Source organism: Trypanosoma theileri, assembly GCF_002087225.1.
Source record: "Trypanosoma theileri isolate Edinburgh chromosome Unknown TM35_Tth_2_V1, whole genome shotgun sequence".
Classification (NCBI taxonomy): domain Eukaryota; phylum Euglenozoa; class Kinetoplastea; order Trypanosomatida; family Trypanosomatidae; genus Trypanosoma; species Trypanosoma theileri.
Window position 1 is genome coordinate 752,034 of NW_021639844.1, and position 884 is coordinate 752,917.

General features: G+C 46.2%; 1 protein-coding gene across 1 annotated transcript; it reads left to right on the forward strand.

Moving 5' to 3' along the window:
• Positions 1–167: 167 nt before the first annotated feature.
• On the forward strand, positions 168–884 carry TM35_000023750 (uncharacterized protein; the record flags this gene model as incomplete). The annotated part of the gene is made up of 1 exon (XM_029021693.1): positions 168–884. A coding segment is annotated over one exon (717 nt), but the record flags the coding sequence as incomplete, so codon positions are not given.

The following is an 884-nucleotide window of genomic DNA, read 5'->3' on the forward strand; positions in this document are numbered from 1 at the left end:
ATCCCTTTACTCCATATTGTGCGTGTTTTGTTTTTCTGCATTATGTCATGGTAGGTTTTTGCTCTGTCATGTTATTTCTTTTTGTCTCTCTCTCTCTCTCTCTCTCTCTCTTTTCACACACACACAGACACAGATATCAGTGATCCTCAGTGATATTAATAACAAGAATGCCCATGTTGTCGTGCCGTGTGTTGTGTCTGTTGGCCATTGTGCTCTGCTGTGTGGGTGTGGCTCATGCTAATGCTGCTGCTTCTGCTGAATCACCATATATGATACAATTGGTGACGGAGGCAAAGAAGTTGGCGGAAGTGACCAAGAAACTGAAAGAGGAGTGCGACACCGCCGGCATGGCTGCTCGACAGGCCGGGGAAGAAGCTCATGTATTTGCTGAGGAAACTAAGACTAATCTCGAAACAATTGCTGCTGATCCAAAAAAAGTGGAGGAAACGAAGAGTAAAGGTGATGAACTCATTAAAAAGGCAATGAAGGCTGCAGATGATGCGAAAAAAGTGGCCGAGAAAACGACAGAAAGTGCAGATAAAACTGACGATCAAGCCAGCCTTGCTGAGTCATCCGCAGAAGATTCTGGACAGCAAGTACCGCCAGAAATTCAGGATGTATTGAGTGCAGTTAAAGATGCACAAAACGCGGTACGTGAGGCTGCAGGACATATCGACGCTGCGGAAACTTATGCTAATGGTTTGAAGGTTGTCCTGCAGCAACTCGACGCCGCAGTTGTTGTTGCTGCTGCCAAAGAGAAGGAGGAAGAAAAACAGGTGGAGCCTCAAACACAGCCACAGGAACAGACAAATGAAACATCTCGTCTACCCAATAATGCTACAATAACGAATGGCACCAAACGAAATGACGGCAGCAGCAGCCCT